This window comes from Manacus vitellinus, unplaced genomic scaffold (assembly GCF_001715985.3).
Source record: "Manacus vitellinus isolate BGI_N305 unplaced genomic scaffold, ASM171598v3 scaffold_28_pilon, whole genome shotgun sequence".
In the NCBI taxonomy this organism is placed as follows: Eukaryota; Metazoa; Chordata; class Aves; order Passeriformes; family Pipridae; genus Manacus; species Manacus vitellinus.
The window spans coordinates 3240404-3261528 of record NW_021940122.1 but is presented as its reverse complement, the minus strand read 5'-3'; the positions used below and the strand labels follow the sequence as shown (position 1 = coordinate 3261528).

The following is a 21125-nucleotide window of genomic DNA, read 5'->3' as shown; positions in this document are numbered from 1 at the left end:
CAGTAAGTGTGTGCTTAGTTAATTCAAAGGTGAAGCCAAGGGCATGGTAGCATGTGACGTTTGTGTCTGCTGTTCATTCATTTGCCTAGACTGGGCAGATAAGGTAATAAGAGTCACTTCCCTGCTATGAGATATTCCTTGTCTGTGGTTCCTGTCTTTTGAAGAAAGAAGTGACCCATTATTTTTATCTTGATGCTCATAAGGCATCATGCCATCGTGTTCTGGTTTGTGGGAAGAATGTGCTTTTGAGGCAAACCTCCTTGTGATCCCCTCGTGTTATGCTTCTCATCCCAGGGTAGCCCTGGCATGTGTGCACTGGGCTCCTTTCACATATGTGGTTAAACCAGAAGATGCACTGCAGGACCATGCCTGATGTGCTGCAGCTGCTGTGTGTTCAATCCATGGGACCGTATCAGAATTAGTCCAGAATAAAAAATACTTAATATGCATGTAATGTGGACATGAGAACTCCGTACTTTTTTGCTATATGGATATACCCATGTTGCCCCAAACTACTTATTAATGTCAACACAGCCACTGTTTGGAATGGGAGTGCATCTCAAATCAGGAGGTGGTATTTTCAAGTTAAAACACCTTGTTTCAAATCCCATTCTTACTTATTAAATTGCCATATACAATACGAACTCTTAATTTTCCTTGCTTGCCTCTGTTACGTACTTTTCAAACTGAAGTTACTCATTGTCTTCCTGGGGTTATATATTCTCTTGAATATATGGTATAATGGTGTGCTTTCAGTCACACAGTTTTGGTGACGATTTTAATGACTCTATATAACTTACACTAGCAGACAAATCTTTTATCTCTTTACGCACATTCTCTAAGATCTTCCCCTTTTCTGTCATCTTCTTGCTTTCCCTGTGTTCCCTGGATTTCCTTCTTTTAAAAATGGACACTGGTAATAGGATAAAAATTACAATAGTAGGATAAAGAAAGCTTTTTACGAAGCAATTACATGAATTATTTGCTTATGCAGATGCATCAGGTGGATTTTTGAAACTTCTTTCTTTTTCAGTGTTGACAAAATATACCCATTCCTGTGTGCTAATGATTTTATCAGGGTGGCAGAGTTCCAAGGGAGCGATAAGTTTGAACTACCTTATGGAATAAAGAGAGCAGGTTAGTGTTTCCATGTACCTTGTTTTTAAACAGAAATTCCTAAAAGTCTTGTAAGCCCCCCCAAATCTGGCCCTGGTCTTTCCTGTTCACTGATGCCAATTCTTTTGGAGGTGTCTAGCAGTGACTTAATGGTTTCATTTAGTCCCTCTGACCTGACACCTTTCCATTTCTAACAAAAAACCACAGTGTTGGGATTACCCCTCTCACTAGAGGAGCTCCAGAAAGGTGGGACTGAGGAAGAGTGGACCTTATTCAGCTTCCTTTTGTTTGTATGTGAGCTGGAGTACTAAAGATATTTAGCTAGTGATTTGCTAGGTCAGATATTAACTGGTGGGCTTCATTCAACACCTCTAAGATAACTGGGATGCAGTGTCCTACTGAGGCAGAAGTCCTCAGGTTGGGGTAGTTACATCAGTGAAATTTTCCTTTTACTGTCCTGGTTTTGGCTGGAATAGAGTTAATTGTCTTCTTAGTACGTGGTACAGTGCTGTGATTTGGATTCAGCATGAGAATAGTGTTGCTAGCACATGGATGTTTTACTTGTTGCTAAGTAGTGCTTACCCTAAGTCAAGGACTTTTCAGTTTCCCATGCTCTGCCAGCGACAGGTGCACTAGAAGTCTCAAGTTTTTAACACTGAATAGTGCACCTTCCAAGTACCCTGCGGGTCCCGGCTTTAGATTCTTGATTTGACCTGCATCAGCATAACAGGCATGGTGCAATTTTTCCTGCACCTCTGGGTTTACAGCGCGGAAAAGCACATTTGGGAAAGAGTTGAGGCTTCCTCTCAGAGGCAAATTGAATGTCCATCAGGAGCCTGCCCACCGAGGGAGGGCTGGGAAGATGCCTCTGCCCAGCTTTGCCAGTGAGCACAGGCTGGTTTGATGTTGTCTGCCACGATAGGTAATGCTTTTACTGTCCCTGCGTGTATGACCCCTCTTGGGTCAGGGCTGCTTCTGTTTCATCTGAAGGTGGGTGGAAGAAAAAACAAAGTCAGTGAGGATGTAGGTCTTAGAAATTCTTCCAATTCTTACTTACTGTAACTAGGATTTATTTTTTATACAAATCTCATGATATTTTCCGACAGGGAAGTACTGGGGCAGGATGAACTAAGAGAGGAGCTCTGATAAACCTGAATTTCTTTGGCATCATTGACTGACCTGTGGCCCTAAATTCCAAGTATTCTTATGTTGAGTTTTTTATGCACAGTGAACGTAAAACTAATATGTATGAAAATACTGTAGTCAGGGTGACATGCTTATTTTTGTACCGGCAAATACTGAATGTTTTCATTAATCTTCTTTATATTTGCCTTCTAGAGCAATTTTTTCGTTTAGCCCTTTCAAGACTGGAGAGCTGTGGACTTTCCAATGAAGATGACAAGTGAGTTCATTTATTTGATACTGTTTCTGTTAATTGCATTTTTTATATTTGGTACTTGCCTGAAAAGGAATGTCAGTGGCGTTATCCTGAAATTGCCCAAGATAACCAAGATACAGATCAGACCGACTGTGTAACCATTCCGAGATTTAAATAAGCTTGGGTTTACACACATAGCACCAGCATTCAAGAATAACTTTTCTGTGAAGGAGTTTAAACTTAGAGATTTCTTTTTGTGAGTGTGTTAGGAATTTGCTGGCTGAATGTGGTCCCATCTTCCTTAGTATCTTTTTATTCTTGAAAGCTGAGTGTGAGCTCCGCTTTCAAAGTCGTTATTTGCAGAAGAGGGACACTGTTTGAGATAAGCAGATGCAAACCAATGGCTGCTTCTGTGTAAAAGAAATCTTATGCGTATCCCTGTGCTTCTGCATCCTCTGGCTGCTGCACACCCTTCTTTGTACATGTGCTCAGCTTCCTTCCCTTGTGAATGAGAGAGACATAGGCAGACAGGAAAGGCTGTTCCTGCGTTTTTGGAGTAACGAGGGTGTGGCAGGGAGCAGACTGTTCCTTAGATAACTTGCTTCCCATGCATTAGATTGCCTTGATTAAACCTCTTGTTAGAAGCCACTTCTGCTAGGATTTTTTGTTTGATTTTGGAGGATCTTTCTGTGTGTGTGTGTCTTGTTGGGGTTTTTTTTTGGTTTGGTTTTGATTGGGGTATTTTTGGAGGTAGTGTAGTAGTGTTGGCAAGTAGACTACAATCCTGTGTTTACAAAGTGATGCAAATGACTCATTAGATTTGCAGTCTAGCAAACTGGCTGACAACCTGCCAAATATGTTAATACACAGACTTCTTAATAGAGCTGAATCAAATAAGGCTGAAGTTGGCTGTTCTTGGTTTTGTTTTTTTTTAATTCAGATCATACAAGATTGCTGCTTCAAGCCAAACGTCAGGATCACATTTTAATCTAGCTTGGGTGGAATCTGTTCACACCTAAGAACTGGTTTTAATAACCATTTTTTCTTTGCCTACTGTACTCTGTCCTTTCACCATGTTTAGTGTCTGGTTCTAGGATGTTCATGTTTATTCTTAAGAAAAGGGGAAAAAAAAGTAACTCCCCCCATTTACTATCAGGAGGGTGATAGTTGGGGAAATTTATACAGAACTGGCTGAAAAAGGTCATCTTTTGTCTGAAGTTTGGAGGAGAGTGCCAAATGTTGTATTAGAAATTTTCTGAAGTCATAAGTTCAGCTCTGTAATTGTTCAGGCTGTAAAGCAGAGATGCTTCCAGTACAGCATAGTACTTTTCAAATGTATTTGTCCTGTAGATGAGAAGCAAAGTAATTGGTATTTATCCTTTGATGGTTCTGGGAAATATGCTTCATTTTATTAAAAATAATGCAGTTCAGTGGTACTGAAGCAAAATGAGAGCTATTGCTTTTTAGTAGGCAATAGGATAAGCAAATCAAGCACACAGTGAGTTCATACTTTGTATTCTTTCTAGATCCATCAGGTTTTGTGTATAGCACTCTTAGGGCATGAGTCACTGTAGTAGGGAAGAACTTTTATGTATACGTTTCACTGAGATGCAATTGCTTTTAAAATGAAACGTTTTGGGAATTAATCCTGACAACATTCTTCAGTAATACAGAATTATTAGACTGTTGCCTAATTCAGCCTTCTTGTCAGAACACAAACCAAATTTCCCTTTTAAAATTTTTTAGTCAGGGTGGGGGAATCCTTATAAACTGTTTTAACAAATACTAGGCTGTATGAGCACCAAATCTAACGCTGTATTTGTGTACAACTTACGTAAAACTGTATATAATGAACTACAAAGGATTTTTTTTCCAAATAGTGCTATTTTCCAAACTTAGGTCGAGTTCTCACTGTGTGAAGGTGTAGTTCTCCAAAACTGTTTGGAAATGAACAGTGTCACTGATTCCAGTTCAGTTGTGACTTCAGTTCCTCTCTGGGTATTCTCAGGACTCTAAGCTCAGTAGCTATTACAGATGCATTTACACAATCCTCAGTCAACAAAATGTGACCTCTGCATCCTCCTTTCACCAAATAACCTCAAAGGAAATAATTTGCATTCCTCAGCTGACTATAAGGGGGTGTGTGTTAAAGGAACTGAGGTTGAGATATTTTTCTTTTTCCACAGAAACAGTATTTCAGTGGAATGTGGATGATGCAAGCCTTTTGACTTTTAAAGGCTACATTTCCATTTAGCAATATTTTTCTTTTATAGACTAGGAACATGTTCCTTTTAGCACTTTACCATGTAAACAAAATATGTAAACTAACACCTGGCCTTGAGGTTGAGGCTCTTGTACACCACATGAATAGGGTAGTGGTTTGAGTGACTGGTGCATGTAGACATTGGAGATCAGTTGCCATGCTGTTTGCATCAGGATCCATTTATACTCTTAAACAGATCTCTTAACACCTAAAGGCAATCCCTTAGTTACTCAGACTTTTCTGTAGCTATTTTTACAGCCAAGGTCTTACTATTTTTCATGAATATTGTCATGAATGTTGTGCTGGTGGTTGTAAGCTGAACCCCCAGACACTTCAGTGTATATTTCACTCGTAGCACACCTGATGTTGTTTAAGGACATCTGAATTTATTTCTCTTCTTGACTTGGAGAAAGGGTGAGTGCGGGTTTTTAATTTGAAAACATTATGAAGAAGGAAACTTGTAAAAAGTGGAGTTGGCAAAATATCTGGGAGTAAGAGTCTGCTGAAAATTGATGTCTTGACTTCTGTGATATGCAGTAAGTACAGGTCAGTTTGTTGAACTTAAGTATCTGAATACAATCCAACCTTGCGGTATATTCTTTATCTCCATGTCATATGTTACTTTCTGTGATATTATGTTCTGTTTTTTACATAAATCATTTTCCTCCCTGCTTATTGTTGTCAGTGGACTCTGTGTCACTGGGGACTTAGACTTACTATTGTAACTGAAGACACTTGAATACTGGGGGGGGAGAGGGAAGGTAAGGGAAGCAGGCGATTCCAAAATGGCACATTTGTGCCAGATTTCCTGTTTGACTTTTCTGTTAGGCTGCTTTGACTCCCTGAGCTTGGTAGAGATTCTAATTTGTTTGTTTGTATTTGACTGTATTCATGTACAATTCTCCAAGAATATTTGATCTGCATGTTGACTTTATCCATTTTAAAAGTTCAAATACCAATGTTAGATGTTTTATGGGGTATTTGAAGGCAGCTGATAACTTTATTTTTGAGTATGCATGTTACAAAGCGAACTGGAGTTCAAAAGATCAATCAAACTTCAAATTTCACTTCGTTTTCTGTCCAAGTAGTTAGCTCTTAATCACAAACAAAAAATATGATCTGCATTTGTCAGTAAGAGGAAAGAGAGTTTGGATTTGACCTGAGAGCAGCAGCATAGCTTCTGTAGCTAAATGAACCTCAGTTGTTCAACTCAAGTCATGTTTTATTTTGCCCTCCCTGCCCTGAGTGTGTCCTGTGCATTGTGACTGTATAGTGCAGAGAGGAGAAACCAAAGAGCTCTTCAGTTGTATGCCAGACTGAAAGGCACTATTTCAATAGCTAAGGATTAACTCAGTGAGGAAGCTTCTTAAAGCACAGCCTCTGCCAAAAATTGGAAGGGTGTAGTAAAGAATCTCTTCAATTCATCTCCAAGGGGCAGAAAAAGCAGTGCCTCCTCAAAGTAACTTTGTGGCTGCTTGTCATGGTCAGAATAATACAAATCACTTGTAATGGAGTTGGCACCGTTTTTGTGAATTCGCACCAAGCAGTCAGAAGGCATAAAAGAAAGTATTCAGCAAGATGAAAAGCAGTTTTTCTGGCTTTTTATTGAGACCTGACATGAGTTCATGCATGGTGTGTCAGTCACTGTCGCTCCAGGGTATCCACCAAGCATCAGGGATGGATGCTGTAGCCAGGAGGGAGCAGGGGGAGATGGAATATGAGTTGCAGTTTAGGATTTGCATTGTGGAGATGAGGTTTGTGCCTCAGTTACCCAGGTGCAGCCGTGTGACTTTTGGTGACGGTGAATTCAGAGATTTGAGGTGATTGAAACTTTCAGTGATTTACAGATGCACACTGTAAATGCCAGGAAAACATGGTACAACCATATGCTAATTCTGTGCTTTTTGCCCTGCTTCCTCATTCCACCATCATCACTTACTGATCAAGTTTTTTTGTCCAGTTTTCCTTTTTCCCTCCTTACTTTGAACTCTGTGCTGTAGCTGTTAAGTAACAAAGTTTAATTCAGGAAAAGGGCAACTTCTGCTTTCTCTTACTGTCAACTTTGTAAGAGGCGTATGTTTGTCAGCTGGCTTTCTCAGGACATCTTAAAACTAGATATAAAAAACAAAATGGAAAATGAATAGGCTGAAGGAGTAGAGAGGTGGAGAGGTTTTATGGGTGTAGAGGGATTGGGCATACTGAGGGACAGGATGGTGTTACAGGTTTTTACTCCTCTTATTTCGGAGGTGCCAAGTCACATGATTTATGGTATTAGCTGGAAATCTTTTTATGAATGCTTACCTTCTACTAAGCAGTTCAGGAAACACTAAAGAAAGGTGTGCCAGCTTTTTCCATGTCACCCAAGCCTGAAAGCTGCATTTAGAGCACTATTTATATTCATATATATTTAAGGGCAACTCCCTGTGCAGATGTTGTTAATTCTGTAGGAGGTACAGAGAATTGCTTTGTACGTTAAGATGTTGGTCAGTCTCGAGTGGAGCAGGGTGTTTTCATTGATGTTGAATAATATTCTCAGCTGAAAAAACAGGTTGGACTATCTGAGGAGAAAGATGGTAATTAGTGTACATAAAGTGCCACACTGGGCATTTAACACCAGTTACAGTATTCTTTGGGACACAGTCTTGGTGTCCCGAACCTAGAGCAAGAAATGACATAGAGCCTTTTTCTTACCTGAAGAAAGAATCAAGAGAGTGGGACATTGTGAGGTGACTCATCCTCTGTAAACAAGCAGACTGTGAGCTTGTGTCTGAAAAAAATACCAATGTTTTCATTTTCCCATTGTTTCTGCTGCAACCAAATTTGACGGCTTTTGCTCTAAATAAAGAAGCATTTTTGCAACAACAAAAACTGTTGTGCTTATTCTGTAAGGAGGAGTTTACCGTCTTATACATTGAATGTAAACCTTTTCTAAAAAGGCAAAATATCTTGAGTAAAACAACAGCAAGCCTGTCTGTGAGCTCCCTCTTATTTTTTTTTAAACAAAGCAGACATTTTACTAGTATTGTAATAAAAAATATGCACGTAGAAAACCTGGGATAACTTTGAAAGTCTTACCATTAGAATTTACTTTCATAAGTTTAACATCTATATAATACCTTTCTTGGGTGCTCTTTAACTCTGAATATAATGTAAATTCAGAAGGAATTACAGTTTTGATTTGAGGTCATTCTTAGGATCTTATTTTTAAACTGCGTTTTATATACTTAGTAGTGCTGTCTGATTTGAATCTGGTCATATGAGAATGCAACTTCTAATCAAGTGAATCTGCCTTGTTACGTCATGACAGCATGAGATTCAGCACATGTTGAAACGTGTTTAGACAGCACTTTTTAAGTAAAGGGAGAAAAGATCATATCCATTTGAAAAGCCATCACATGTCATTGGGCAAAGGTTTTTCACGTGTACAGTCTGTAAGGTAAATTGTGAACATAAATCTTGGTGCTTTAGCTCATGTTGGAGATCTCCTGAGTTGTGGAGTTATGCAGTGTTGTGGAGCACCTTAATTTGAGTTAGTTTTTCCAGGCGTACTCTGTCCTGGTTGATACCCCCAGACTGCAAAAAGTTTGAAGCGCTGTGGAAGATAATTTATGTAATGGCCCCCATATCACCAGCTGGTTAGATGATCTTAAACAACAAACCATGAGAAAAATTATGTGTAAAAGCAGTTTCACATGAGAGAAGCCAATTCCTGACTTTGTGAGTCCCTGAAATAGTGCAGCTGCTTTTTCTTTTTTTGAAAGCAGCCGTAGTAGATGATACAGGATTGAGTCTGCTTTGTAGGGGCCAGGACTGTAAAAGATACAGGACCTCAGTTAGAAAATAAGCCAGTTAAATGCAGATGTATAATTAATATGAAACCAGGGAAGTAGTGGCTATTAAAACTTCTGTTTGTTCCACAGCATTGCCTGTCGTCGGTGTGTTGTCGTCGGTAATGGAGGAGTGCTTCGAAATAAAACATTAGGGGAGAAAATTGATTCATATGACGTCATAATAAGGTAAATGGTGTCTCCTTTTCAAATTGTGTGCATGGAGCAATGGGTGCTTCTCCAAGCCAGATATTTTCTTTGCCCTTCTCTAATTTCTGTGTTTGAGCCAAATCGGAAGGCCTTCTGCTTGAGTGATACATGATAAGCAATTGTATGATTGTATTCTAAACCATCTTGGCCAAGATCCCATATGTGCTTGATCCCTCTGAGTTTAGAGGGTGAGTGCACCTGATAATTGCTCATCTACTATGTAATGTGATAAGTGCTGGGCTGGTGAACTTCCCTGTCCCTAGACATGCTGTCTGTGCCACGGACTAATGTGAGTGCCAGACACCGCATGGTAAGGATGTGGTGGGGTAGTCATTGATGTCTGTGTGTCTCTGCCCTGTGCCTTCTGCAGGATGAATAATGGCCCTGTTATAGGGTACGAAGAGGATGTTGGGAGGAGGACGACTTTCCGCCTTTCTTACCCAGAATCTATGTTCTCAGATCCGATCCACTACGACCCCAATACAACTGTGGTTCTCATTGTCTTCAAACCACGTGACTTGAAGTGGCTTTGGAAGATCCTAAGTGGTCAGAAAATAGTGAGTTCAATTGTTCATGCAGCTTGGCTCATCTTGCCACACGTCTCTCATGGAAAATATGTTTGCTTTTAACCTCAGTCCTCCTAGCTCAGGGGAGCACTTGATCTCCTAGTCAGTCTGTTTAATATCTTTCCCATAAATGCTTCTGTCTTCTTTCTGATGCACATATTTGATCAGTTCCTCACCACAAAGCAGTTTTCCTCTGGGAAATATATTTTTATTCTCTTCCTAGCACTGTCTGATATTTTGCCATACATGCTGCAGACAGTACAAAGTACTTGAGAACAATAACTTCTGTCTGCCTGTTGTCTATGCTGTACCTAATGTGTCCAAGCACGCAGTGAACATTTACTGCTTCCAGGGCATGCTGTTGGTATGAGTTGTTCATTAGGGATCTTTCTGCTGTTTTCCAGCCAGCTGGACCCAACCACTGCTGCTGCAGTGGGTTATCCTGTTGAAGGAGCAGGTGTTTTTGAACTTCTAGAGGTTCAGCACTCCTCTTCTTCTTTTACCTCATGCCCTCAGAGTTTACTCTCATTAGCTACAAAACTAAATTCAGCTATTTACAACCATTAAAAATGTATATTTACTTACCTGTTACAGAGTGATAAAGGCTTTTGGAAGAAACCGGCTAAGAATATGATATACAAATCTAGTCAAATCAGGATTCTTGATCCCAGCATCACCAGGAAAACAGCTTATGAGTTGCTTCGTTTCCCAACAAGGTTTCCTAAGAAGGAGGTAGGCTCTTTTCTTCATTGCTTTTTAGTTTTGTGCCACCAAATGTGTACTTAGAGGCAATTATGTCTTTGTTACGGTGGACTGTATTAGAAAATCTCTCAGGTTTGCACTGAAGTAGTTTGCATTTAGATGGTGCTCAGAAAAGATGGGAAAATGGAATCCAGAAAGAGAGTGGCTAACCTTGTGTGCCAAAAACATTTTTTTATAGATTCTGTAATTGGTATGACGTGAGACCGCTTTCCAGATAGACATAATGTCTTTTGCAAAATTGGGAAAAATGGGAAGGTAATGGAACATGGCAGATCCAAAGAGCTTCTAGAAATAGTAGGAAGTCTTGAATTATTGAATGTTGAGTGTTTTATAGTGTTTCATAAAAACAAAACAAAACCCACCAAACCCCACAAAACAACAAACAGGAAAAGAACCCCCAACTAAACCTCCCACGAAAAAACAAAACACCAAACATAAACCCACACCAAACAAACAAAACCCCCCCAAAACCCCAACAAACTGGTAATTCTAACACTGCTGCAATTTCACACTTCTGAGGAGGGACTGGGGAACATACAGGATATTCCAACCCTGTGCTAATGACATATGTCTAGCATCATTGTTCTGCTTACTGATTTGATGCCAAGCGTTGTAATGAGCTAACCAGCAATTTGGACATAAAAATACATTTTAAGTGTCAGTTTATGACTGAAGAATGTTTCTGATGAAAGGTAAGGCTTCAAGCTGGAGACATTCCTTGTGCAGTCAGGGTTGACCATGTGCTGTTTAGCACAGTTACAATTCCCGGGGTTACATCGCTGCTTGGTGGGCACCAGCCAACTGACACGTGTGGAAACGTTTGACAGGCTGTCACTGTGCTGTATCTGCCACAACTGTTTTCTGGTTTAATCTTTCTAATCTTTGAGGGAGTGGAGATTTTTTTGTTTGTTTGTTAGTTTCTGGAAGTTTCTGTGCCTTTTCTTTTCTCTTTTCAAAATTTCTGTCTGTTTTTTGAGCGCAGTAGTGGCCTTTTTTCTCCCTTATTAGCTCTGGAACTGGAATAGCCATTTTAGCTATGTGCTTGCTGAGGCTCTGTGGCATTTCAGGTTTTCAGCAGAGGGTGGGAAGAAAGTAGCATGATAATTGGATGCCTAACTATCTCCTAAATGGCCACAGATGTTCTATGGCCTCCATGGGTCCAGAAATCTCTCCCGTCTCTTCTGGTGTAGATGTTAAAACTGGTGCTGTCAGTGAGTCAGAGAAATGTGCTGGTGTCCTGAAGCTGATAAAGAGGCAGAAGTCCCCTGGTCGCCCTTTGCTTCTCTGCTGCTCTCTAGGTGCCCCTGCACAGAACTGGGGTAGAGTTTGGAGCCCTCCGTGTTTGGAGCCCCCTTCTGCCACCTCCAGTTCCCATTTACTCCATTCCAGGGGTTTTGCAGTCCCTTGTCCCTGGGGCAGCAGTGATCAGTCTAAGGCAGACTCTTCCTCGCTTTTCCTCCCATCCTAGAGGCGGGCCGTGGCTGGGAGCCTGCACATCTGCAGTGGCCCCAGAGCAGCTCGGTTAAGCTGCGGGTTGTGCCTCTTGGGTTCCCGTGGGCAGGACAACGTTTTGCAGGATTCACTTCAGGACCCTCTGTACCTTAGTGTGTCCCTGGGGAGGGCTGGTGCTGCCTTCCCTGTCCTGTGCTTCAGCCCCCTCTGCCTGCAGGAGACACCAATGACTGGTGCTGCTTTCCCAGCTGTCCCTGCCTCTTCCATTAAGCCAGTCTTGAGTTCCCAGTGTGCGCTTTTGTCCATAGCCAACAAGCATTTCTGATTTTTAGTAAAACCAGGAATAAAATTGGATGTGTTGCCTCAGCAGCACTGAAATCAGAAAGTGTTGCGGATTCATTCCAAGGCTGTTCCTGTTCTCGTTAAATGTGACTGGCTGCAGTAATTTCATTACAGGCTGAGGATATCTGGATGTTGCTAGAGTGGTATCATGATAATACATTTTAAAAGTAGTTGCCTTTTAAACTATATTCTTTTGAGGTGAATTTTGTGAGAGTCAAAGGTGAACAATGTTAGTTAAAAACGTGATATTCCTGATATTTCCAAATAGCGCTAATCCTGAAGTGTAGCATTCCTGCCATAGTTCTGAGGTCCTGTTTAGCATGGATGTTGCAACAGAGTCACCACTAAGTTTATGAAGATGGGCCCCTAGGGCAGAAAGTTATTTTGCTAACTTGGCAGGAGCCTTGGGCAACAGTGCGCATTTTAAAAAGATGTTATTTCTGGAGTACTCTAAGAGTTGTATAAAGGAACAAAAAATTGTGAAAGGTGAGAGTTCAGTTCTGTGACTTTAATTAGACTTACAGAGCTGAGAAGAGTAGCATTTTCCTGGGGATTTTTTGTGTTATTATATGATACAAAGAAATACATCGAGTGCATCTGCCTTTTCTCTGCACAGAGATGTCCAGTACTGGTTTGTCTGCTTCATTTTCGGAGACAAACGAAGTGAGCCTTTGGTAACAGTTTAAAAAAAAACTGTATCATTTTGTGCTCAGTTTGACGTTTGATTGCAGCTACCGATAGCACATAGTTCATTTGGTCTCTGAGAAAAATGTTATTTTAGCTAACAAGAGCATTGGTGCCTGAAAGTTTTGTCCATTTCTGGGCACACTTTTTCACCTTAGCTTCATCTATTGGTTTAATGAAAGAGTTCACCTCTCTCTAAAAAACCTTGCCTCATTTACTTGCCCAGATCATTGTAGCTCCTGCTGCTGAAAAAAATCATGTACTTGACCACAAGATAGGGCAGATGGTTGCAAGGAGTTGTTCTCTGCTTTTGTGAGAAGTGCTAGCTTTTCGTTGGGTGCTCTTAATCTTGCACAGTTAAAACCTGTTTATATCCTGCTCTTGATATTTCACATAGCATTTACTTCTGAGCTGTTCTTACTATAGGGAGAAATAAGCCGTTTTACTTACAGGTTTCTCTTCTTCTAATGTGAATAGTGGGGAAGGTCTAAAGCAATGGTCTTCTGGAATTTCCCTGCTTTGAAAAAATTCAAATTCAGTCAAATTTGTGTGGCAGTAGCATTCATGCTTTTTTAGTTTGGGGCTATGAAGATTTGAGGCATGTCATGTTCTGTTCATCTGAGTCTCCGTCATCTAGAAACTTCTGAACACATCTGGTAATTCAGTCATATTAGATAGGTGAAATGGTCTCCAATGTAATGAAGCCTGACCAGTTTCTCACTAGAATCCCAGGGAAGGCTGACATGGCAGACCCCCTGGTCATGGGAAATCTGTGGGCAGTACCTTCCTCTTTTTGAGCCACAAGGGGATCAAACTATGAAACCAAACATCTGTAGAAGACCCAGGCTACCTGATTTGCCTTGTCTTTGTTATTAAGTTTGCTGTTCCCATTAAGCTACCAGGTATTTATGTATGTGTTATCTCTGTGTTTTGTTTTAGAAACCCAAGCATCCAACAACAGGGCTGATTGCCATTACACTAGCATTTCACATATGCCACGAAGTCCACCTGGCAGGCTTCAAATACGACTTCACTGACAGAAACAGTTCTTTGCACTACTATGGCAATGAAACCATGTCTCAGATGATGCAGGTAACTATAACTTGTTTGTGCTGAGAGAATTATAGCTGGTAACTGGGGAAGGCAATTTAATGTAGATAAGAAGAGTGGACTGCAGGTCAGAAAGCCTCCTGCCTTCTGGTTCAGCTGCTTGCAGGCTAACATTGCTTGAATCTCCTCCTCTCTGCTTTTGTTTTTGAAGAATGTAGATAATGATATTTGTGTCCCTTGTGCTACACCATATTCTGCAATGTCTGCATGAGATATGTCCACTTGTGTGTTCTGTTTTGCTTTGCTGGTGTTGTCCTTAGGTTGCACATGTCGTGTCATAGAGATGTTTTCATTAACACTGTCAGAACATGAGTGGTCTTGTTTCTGTTTGCATTCTCTTTTTCCTTGGCACCTGCTTGCGCAATTTGTCATAGCTGCCAAACCCCTTAAAGGACAGAAAGAAGAGCAAAGGGAAATGGAAGGAGTTAAGACCTATGAACTTGCAGTTAGGAAAAGAACTGAATTTTGGAAATGGAAAGCAGAAAAGAGAAGCAGCTCTTGGAGGAGGATAGGAAGAGAAGATACTGCTTCCAGGATGGGGAAGCCACAATTCAACAGGAGAGGAAGCAGCAGGAACCTGGCAAACATCAGGGATGCCTTCTCTTCTCCCTGCTGTTTTGCTATGGTCATGCCTCTGTTTTCTTCTGCTCTTATTTTCAGTTGCCTTTGGCTCTGTACTCCAAGCAACCCCATCTCAGCCCTTCACCTCAGTGTGAAGTTTTCTCTTCCATTTGCCCAGAGCATATGGGGACCATTTCCCTCTTCTTCCTTTTCCTGAAGAGGATGGGTAGGGACAATGCCTGTAAGAGCCTCTCATGTCTCTCTCAGGACTTCTAGGTGCCTGCTGTTCTGAGATAATTTTCCTCTAACACTGAACTCACCTTCATTTTGAGGCTCCTCTCTGCAGGTGATGTTTCCTAAAATCTTTAAACTTAAAAAAACAAACTACTCAACAAAAATCTTTCTGTTAATTCTTCAGTGTCATTAAGTTGTAAATATTATGCTACATATGTGTAGTATTTTATGCAGTATTTGCATTCTATTCATTTTAATTTACTGGATTCAGTGCCTAAGTAAATTTACTTTCCTTGTGCTGCCCTCCACTAGCCTTGGTGGTCTCCTCTGTGTCCAGGATCTGGGTATAGCACAGAAGATGGATTGGTTTTGGCTTGCTGAAGCTGATTGGCAGGATGCATCTGATGTGCTTTTCAAGAACCTGCACTGAGTTTTGAGAATTACTCATTTTCTTACTGCTTGTGCTGTAAATGTGGTCCCTCAGTTGTTCTCTCTAAGCAGAGTGAGGAGTTGAGAGGGTTAATAATGGAAGGACTTCTCTGAGACCACATCTCACCCATTCTTGCCACCAAAGGATCATCCTTTTTGGTTGTGTCCTAGTGGAAAAATCTAATGTAGTTTTGAGCAATAATCCCCTGTTTTCTTGAGAGACTGTGCTAAGCCTTTGCTAAAGAAGTCTTTTCCCCAGAACTTTCCTACTCTTAGCATCTTCCAAGTATCACAAGTAATAGAAAGAAGATAACAGTGAAGTGGTGCTTCTGGTTATAATTTGATACTTATTTTTTATTATTATTCCCTCACATCTTTTTAGAATGAATATCACAACATCAGTGCTGAGCAGAAATTCTTGAAGAAGCTTATAGACAAGAACTTTGTGGTCAATTTGACGTGAAAGCTGAATGGAAAATACAAAGAAGAATCACTATTTTCAAGATTTGAAAAATTTTTATTTTTTGTATGACATTTTTATTTTTTAAGTGCAGCATAACTGTTTACTGTTTAAAAGGAGCCCAGAAACCTCACCAAGGCAGAAGCTTCTTCTAAGCCTGAGGGTAATGGACTACTGCAAACAGAGTTAATTGAATTTCTGTGAAGCTATTTAATAGTGGGAAAACCGTGACACTTTCAGCTGAAAGTATCAGGGATATATAAAAATGTGATGCACATCCCTTATTTATCAGTGAGAACTGTTTCCAAATGATGATGTCCTCCAAAAGGGTTCCACTGTCAAGAGACTGAGATGTTTAATTAGTAGATGGATGTAAAGTACTGAGTATCTGTCTTGTAGTATGGAAGTGGCTTTAAAACTGTGCCTATAAATAATTACTGTGTGTTTTGGAGAAGGGTGGACATACAGAGTGTACAGGTTTTGCTCTGCCGTACTCCCAAGGAGAGGACATCCACCGTCAGCAAAGAAGGCACGCGCAGCTCGTGCACTGCCCATTGACTCTGAACTGCTGTTTGCCTTTGCCAAAGGTGAAGACCCTTGGGTCCAGTTTGTGGAAATGTTGATATTACAGTGCTTGTGGTGTACCCATTTTATGGAAGAATCATATTCCCTGTGCTGTGCATCGAGTAAATTTTACAGTTGCTGACTTGACTTACAAAAGAGGGAGTATGAAGACCGAAGAGTTGTCCGAACTACCCGCGTGTCAGGCACGCACAATGGAAATGTGAGCTGGGACAGATGTTCATGCCTGAGTTTAGAGTCAATGCTTGTTGGATTCCTAGGTCTCCAGGGCAGGATGTCATGTATTTTTCTGTTTGCTCCCCAAGAATTGAGGTGGATTTTTCCAAATGAGCACAATCTCCTTCTTCGGATGCTGTAATGCATTTCCACCTTTGAAATGCATCAATACAAGCAGTGAAGACTCCCATTTTTGGCAGTAGAGTGTGGTAGGAATATCCAAGATGTACCTCAGCTGAATTACCATTTGGCATCTGTTTACCTCTCCTGTCCTGACATTTAGATTTAAAGTATGTGGCTGAACTAAATCATTTGGCAATGGGAATTTACTTGAGATTTTAATTGAAATTTAATGGGGCGTTTATGTTTTCTGTATTGGTTTGTCTCTGACAAACCTGTTGAATAAATTAAGTCTACCTGGGAATGCACTTGACAGTTGTCAAAGAACAACAAGTAATATGCTGTTCTGATTCTTGCACAGGGTGTTGTATATGAAGTTTTTATTGTAATTGTGGCAGATTTGTTGGAAGATTTTGTGGTTATCTTAATCAATCATATCTAAAAAAATACAAAGAAGTCCACTTCCAAAAAAAAAAAGTTTAAAGTTAGTTTAAAGTTTAAAGGAGTAAATACCTTTGCTGCTTTTAAATAAAATTATATAGGTAGTGCATTTAAGGGTAATGTAAACAACTGCAATATGAATACAAACCTCTAATAGGTCAAGAGCATGGTATTTCTTCTTTTCATAAGCTGAGGATTACGAAAGTACTGAACCCAATTTCTTTGCTGCAGCAACGTAGAGGAATAACCCGTGAAGTAACCAAAGAGTCTTCTTTCTTTTTTCTATTACTCTTGGAGAGTAGGTATTTAAAACAAACAGGCACACACCTTCCCATAGTTCTGATTTCCATCTTTAGCTCCTTGGCTCTGCCATTTGGGAATTAGCGAGAGCGATGTGATTCGGAGGGGTGCCACAGCTGAAGGGGAGGAGGCTTGTGTTTTCACCTGAGTTTTTGGTCTGTTTCAGGCAAGCTGGACATACCTGAAACAACTCTGGATATCAGAAAAATCCGTGGCATGGGGTGGGGAAGGACCCAGATGTGTCCCCAGCAAGGAACAGGCTGTACTGTGGTGTCTTGTCAGCTGTGTGTCCCTTGGGTGCAGCTGCAGTCCAGCCATGTGCAGGGCAGCAGGCAAGAGCGTGGAGGAGAAGGGAATCTGGGAGGTCCTAGGGCACCGGAGCAGGTAGTGGAAATGGAGGAAATCACAATTTCTTCACCAGGTTGCAGAAGGGCTCTTACTCAATTTTTTTATGTCTTTTTTTTCCCCCCCTAAACGTGCACATTTCTGAGGCTTTTAGGAGAACTTTGCTTAAAAATCTGAATACAAACAAAAAATAGTGATAGTGCTGTCTTCGTCTCTACCTGCATTTATTTCTCCTGGTTATTTCAGTTAGTTAAAAAGGTTTGTATGTCAGTCTGCAGCCCCAGACCTGCAGTGATTTAAACTATTGGCAGCAGTAGTAATTCCATGTGAGAACGATGCTGTGGTAAGGCTGTTCGCAGAGGTTGCAGTGTTGTCCAAGCTCTTGTTGCATAGAAGTCCTTGGTAGATCTTAGACTGTGTTGAGAGCTGAGGCAGGCAGAAGTGGGGGGCTGCCTCTTCACTCTCAAAATGTGTAGTCACTTCCAGAGCTGGGGCCCCCAGCTCTCCCGTGGCTGCTGCCACGATCCAGCTGCATCCGTGTAATGTCTCTTAGTATGCTGTCTGTAAGGATTTTTTTCCTGGAGAGTTGTTGGATTTGCTCCAGACACTGTGAGGAGAGTGCTTGTGGTGGAGCAAGCTGCTTCCCTCTGCTTCTCCACCCGTCTCCAGTGGCAGGAAGTGGGTAGGGAGCTCTGCTTTTGAGGATGTGGTTATTTTCTCTGCTTTATTTTGTCTCCAGAGATATTCTTCCCATTAATCTAAACTGACTTTGTCTTCTGATTCTCCTAAGTGGTTTTCTACTTTTTGTGGGAGGGTGAGGTTTGGATTCTAACTATAGCAGAACAAACAAAATAACTGAAAAAAAGGCTTCATGGCAAACAAATGGTGTCTCCCAAACTCTTTGTACTTGAAATAGATCCCTTTTTTCTTAATCACATCAGCTTTATTGGTCTCCCTAAGACACATTTTTTTTTTTAAATAATGCGTTTGGTATTCTCAAGGCATTTAATACACTGTCTACAGTTATTTATCTATACTGGCTTCACCTTTTTATTTTTTACAAAGTCTCTCTGTTTGTATGAGTGACTTATTTTTGAAATTAAGCAATACTCTCAGGGATATTTTTCCCCCACTTTTGGGCTCCTGCAGGGATGTTCAGTCCATGTATGCCACTGTTATTGTCCCAGGGTGACTGAGTAACGTTTAGAACCAAACCTGTGTACTTGGGGCCGAGCCAAGAGCAGATACTGTTGAAGAACCACAAAGTATGAGACTTTTTTGAAAGCCCATCTTGCAGACCAGTAGCTTTTCTCTTCAGTAATAAGCAGTGAACCAAGTAATTAATTTTCCCCTCCATGAGATGTTTTGGTAGGATTATGTGTAGGCCAGCCCTGTTTCATCACCTGTTTCACATAATTTCTGCTACTCTGCCTCAAGGACAGGTGTGGTTTTGGCACTGACTTTGTTCAGGCAGGAATACCCATGTGTAGTGGGTTTCTCAGCAATGTTCACAGATCACAGTGTCTGTTCTGTCTGGGCACACGTTTTCACAGGTGTACTGCAGTACCAAAGACTTTACTTTGGGCTTTTAATAAAAAACAATAATGCTAACTCCAAATATTCAGATTGTTTCTGAGAGTGAGGTGCTATAAAGAAAGACTTTCTTCTTCCGTTTTTGCCGTTCCTGAAAGTGAAATCTCTGCACTGAAACTTCTCTTAATAAGCTATCCAATTTTTTTTATCACATCAGGGACAAAGCTACCAATTTTGGATCCCAGGGTGCTGCCAGCTTTATTTCCACATCTGGTAACAGTGTCTGTATAGGTATCCAGTGTCTCCTATAATTTTTCTTTCTCTATCAGTTGTGAAGTGAGATGCTCGCCTCCCATCTTACTCTGTCCTGTTCCCCAGCAGCCTGCTGAATTTCAAGAGTGCAGCATCTTACAGCAAAGGTGCTTCTGCATTTTATCTGCTACCCCCCTCAAAAGAGTGCCCAGTCAGAAAGACCCAGCTCTAAGATACCAAAATATGCAGTGAACGGGCAGGATGACACGTGTCAGCTGAAAGCTTTGTTTGGCTCAGACTTTCAGGTTCGCTTTTTTTTTTTTGTTTCCTGTTGGGAAAGTATTTTTTCCTCCATTGTAATAATTAAGGGAAGTACTGAGATATTTTAAGAAGGAAGGTCGTGGACTATTGCACTAAATGTGAATCTGAGAGTGCCTGGAAGATGTTACTAAATTACATTTCCAGTGACTGTGTTGGTGGTGATAATACAGAATCACAACTTTGATGTTTAAAAATAAGCATATGGTACTTCTTGTTTTCTATGCCATGCTTTCCTTTTTAATAATGCCCTGGGGGTTAGTATCAATAGCTTAACTTTTAAGTGGACTCTGATTTTTAAGAACATACTAAACTCGACGTGGTTTTGGTATCAGTAAATACTTATTTTATTTGCCATTTGTCTTAAGTTTTATACGCCTTTAAAGTGCCAGCTGTATTTTGAAGACATTCTTACAGTTGTTTCAAGTGAAATTTTGAATGCTAAAAATTTAGAAAGAGATTATTTTCCTGTGAATAAACTGTTAAAAAGATAGTGCCCTCAGACTTATTTTTCCAAGACCACTGCTCTGTGTGTGAGTGTGGATGTGTGGGTATGCCCAGCCCCATAATGATTGGTGTGTCAAATATGTTGTCAAATATGGTATCAAGTTTTGAACAATCTTCGATGCTTAGTGGAGCAAACAGCTGAAAATTTTTGAAGCCACGTGGGCTAAGTTGTTCTGTGGGTGGAGATCTCACTCCAGGCTGAGTACAAGCAAAGCTGGGACATGGTTTTTGTGGATAAGGTCAAGGGCAGCATCGTTGTGATTTGAATTTTTTTCATGTTTTTTTTTAATCTTGCTTGTCTTATTGTGGACTTTCAGGGGAATGCTAAAATAGAAGATGGTGTGTGACAAAAGACTTCAGAAAGTGAGAAAGTGAGATAGTGAGAGACACTATTGTGGTACTTTGTCTATAATCTTTTTGTGCAGTAAAAATGAGATGCTGGGGGACTTAAGGGAATCTAAGGGAGATTTAGGTTAACAGTTACTTGATGCAGTAGATATTCAGTGCTTTCCTTTTAGTATGGACAATTTAGGAGTTTGCCAGCTTAGAGGAAAATGCCTGTCTCTGAGGTGAGATCGGGGAAGCCACATCAGGAGAACCAGGGATGTGATGAGCATCTCTCAGCCTGGGCAGCCAGTTCTGACTTTCTAGGTCAGCGCAAATCCTTACCAGCATGCCTCTGCAACAGATCCCTTGGCTTCCTTCTTGCTGCCCCTCTGCCTTTTTAAGCTGCAGTCCCACATCGACTTGTGCTGAGCAGGCACCTGTCCTCACGGGCTGCTGAGGGAGCCCCGCGCTCTGTGCGTCCCCCCGGCCCCTGCCAAACCCTCCCACTAAATGTGACTCTAGGACAATGCATTCCCCCAGCAGCTTCTGGGAACTAAAGAAAAGGATATCTCTCTTTTTTGGTTTTTTCCTCATGTCCAGCTGTCAGTGGTTTCAGAGAGTCGTTGTGGTCCGATACTTGAATTCAGCAGATTGAATGTTCCTTCTAACAGTTCTGAATGAAGACACAATTGTTTTTCGGTTTTATTTTTAAAGATATTTAATAAGATATTTTTTTTTCAAATCAGTACAAAAATTTTAAATACAAAATTATTTGCTTTTGACATATCTC

General features: G+C 40.8%; 1 protein-coding gene across 6 annotated transcripts in view; it reads left to right on the top strand.

The window, feature by feature from the left end:
- Positions 1 to 19992, top strand: part of ST3GAL6 (ST3 beta-galactoside alpha-2,3-sialyltransferase 6) — a 43161-nt gene extending 23169 nt beyond the window's left edge. For all 6 annotated transcript variants that reach the window (XM_018074620.2, XM_018074622.2, XM_018074628.2 and 3 more), the window contains 7 exons: positions 1034 to 1137; positions 2455 to 2518; positions 8678 to 8773; positions 9165 to 9351; positions 9955 to 10092; positions 13540 to 13692; positions 15317 to 19992. In XM_018074620.2, the coding sequence (XP_017930109.1) occupies positions 1034 to 1137; positions 2455 to 2518; positions 8678 to 8773; positions 9165 to 9351; positions 9955 to 10092; positions 13540 to 13692; positions 15317 to 15397 (823 nt within the window). In that variant the 3' untranslated portion in view covers positions 15398 to 19992. The remainder of the gene's footprint in view (positions 1 to 1033; positions 1138 to 2454; positions 2519 to 8677; positions 8774 to 9164; positions 9352 to 9954; positions 10093 to 13539; positions 13693 to 15316) is intronic.
- Positions 19993 to 21125: the final 1133 nt, after the last annotated feature.